Source organism: Sorex araneus, chromosome X (genome assembly GCF_027595985.1).
Source record: "Sorex araneus isolate mSorAra2 chromosome X, mSorAra2.pri, whole genome shotgun sequence".
NCBI classification, from domain to species: Eukaryota; Metazoa; Chordata; class Mammalia; order Eulipotyphla; family Soricidae; genus Sorex; species Sorex araneus.
The window spans coordinates 28,051,090-28,052,867 of NC_073313.1; the positions used below are offsets into that span (position 1 = coordinate 28,051,090).

At 47.3% G+C, this 1,778-nt stretch overlaps 1 protein-coding gene across 1 annotated transcript; it reads left to right on the forward strand.

The window, feature by feature from the left end:
* The first annotated feature begins 398 nt into the window (after positions 1-398).
* Positions 399-1,418, forward strand: LOC101547247 (melanoma-associated antigen B10-like). The gene is made up of 2 exons (XM_004612462.2): positions 399-473; positions 591-1,418. Exons 1-2 carry the CDS (start codon positions 399-401, stop codon positions 1,416-1,418), a joined length of 903 nt encoding a protein of 300 aa, XP_004612519.1.
* Positions 1,419-1,778: the final 360 nt, after the last annotated feature.

Genomic DNA, 1,778 nt, shown 5'->3' on the forward strand with positions numbered 1-1,778 from the left:
AGTTCTGAGTCAGGTGCTTCCCCCACCCCCACGTAACATCAAAGGGGAAATCAGTTCCTTGAGTACTGCACAGAAGAAAACATGTTGAGGGACTGAAGAGACTGTACAGGGATTAACACACTTGCCTTGCAAGGGGCAGTTTCAGTTCAATCCCTGGTACTACCTGCAATGATCCTGGGTGCACCACAAGGAGTAATCCCTAAACACCAGCCAGGAATAAACCCTAAAGGACAGCCAGGTGTGATGCACTCACCTCTTACTCCCTCACACTCCTGAGAGTTATAGAAAACCCACAGAGGGTGGCCATCTGTACCTAAGGTGGCTTCTCCCTGTGGGAGGGCATTCCCTCTCTTATCTTTCTGCAGGTGACTGGCTTGCTGCATCTGTCCAGAGTCATCATGCCTCGGGGCCAGAAGAGTAAGCTGCATGCCCGTGAGAAACGTCGCCAGACTGAGGAACAGCTTGCACTGCTGGTAGGTGTTCCAACCTCCATGGGAGTAGAAGAGTTCCACTTCTCTTCCTCTCTCATTTCAAGGGATTTCCCCCCCCCCCCAAACTCATGTGCTAACGGGTGATGTTGCAATTCACAGGATCTTCAGCAAATCCCTCCTGCTACTGGGTACATGAGATATGCAGGTGCCAACTACTCCAGGGAGTATCCAGTATCCTCCCGTCATTTGCTGTACACCGAGTACACCTACAGAAGCACTCTAGATGAGAAGGTGGTTCTGACGGTATATTACCTGCTGTACAAGTATCAACTGAAAGAACCTATTAGCAAGTCAGAAATTCTGAGAAATACCATCCAAGCATTCAGAAACCACTTCGTTGAAATCCTCGATAGAGCTGCAGAGCACCTGGAGCTGGTCTTTGGCCTTGACCTGAGGGAAATGGAGCCCAACAAGCATATCTATATGCTCATCAACAAATTGGATCTCAGCTATGATCAAGGTGGTGGAAGAAGTTTACCCAAGACCGGCTTGCTGTTAGCAATCCTGGGTGTGATCTTCATCAACGGCAACTCTGCCACCGAGGAGCAAATCTGGGAAGTACTAAATATGTTAGGCTTATACAGAGGGAGGAAGCATTTCTTCTTTGGTGAGCCCAGAAAGCTAATCAACAAATATCTGGTGGAGAAAAATTACCTAAAGTACCGCCAGATCCCAAATTCTGAGCCTCCTCGTTATGAGTTTCTGTGGGGTCCCAGAGCATATGTGGAAACCAGTAAGATGAAAGTGTTAGAATATGTGGCCAAGGTCCAGAAAACAGATCCTAGTACACTTACGGTCTGGTATGAGGAGGCACTGAAAGATGAGGCAGAGAGGGCCACAGCCAGGGCTAAAGCCAAGGCTCAGATTGCTGCTGTAGCCTGCCAGCGTGCCAAGGCCCTGGCTTGTGCCACTCGTAAAAAAGTCTGAGGCACGCCCACTTGGTTATTAAAAAGAGAACTTCATGTTCTCCTTAGTAGAAGGTTACAGGGCGGGGGGGCGGGGGGGTTGAAGTCAGCAAATTTGTGTTTCTATCTTTGGTGTTTGGTGTTTGGGATTTATTTTCTCCGTGTGTGGGGAGTGGTTTATCCTGTATGCTGTGTTTGAGATTTAAAAGTAATAGTGTTTTGTAAGCAAATTGTGGGACCATTTTGTTGTGGGACCTGAAACCTTATAACACAAACTAGTGAATTCGTTTTTATCTTGTTGATGTGAAAGAATTCAGGAGTATTTGGGAACAAGACATGGGGGAAAAGGAAGAGAAAATGGTGCAATGGCTATTCCTGTTTT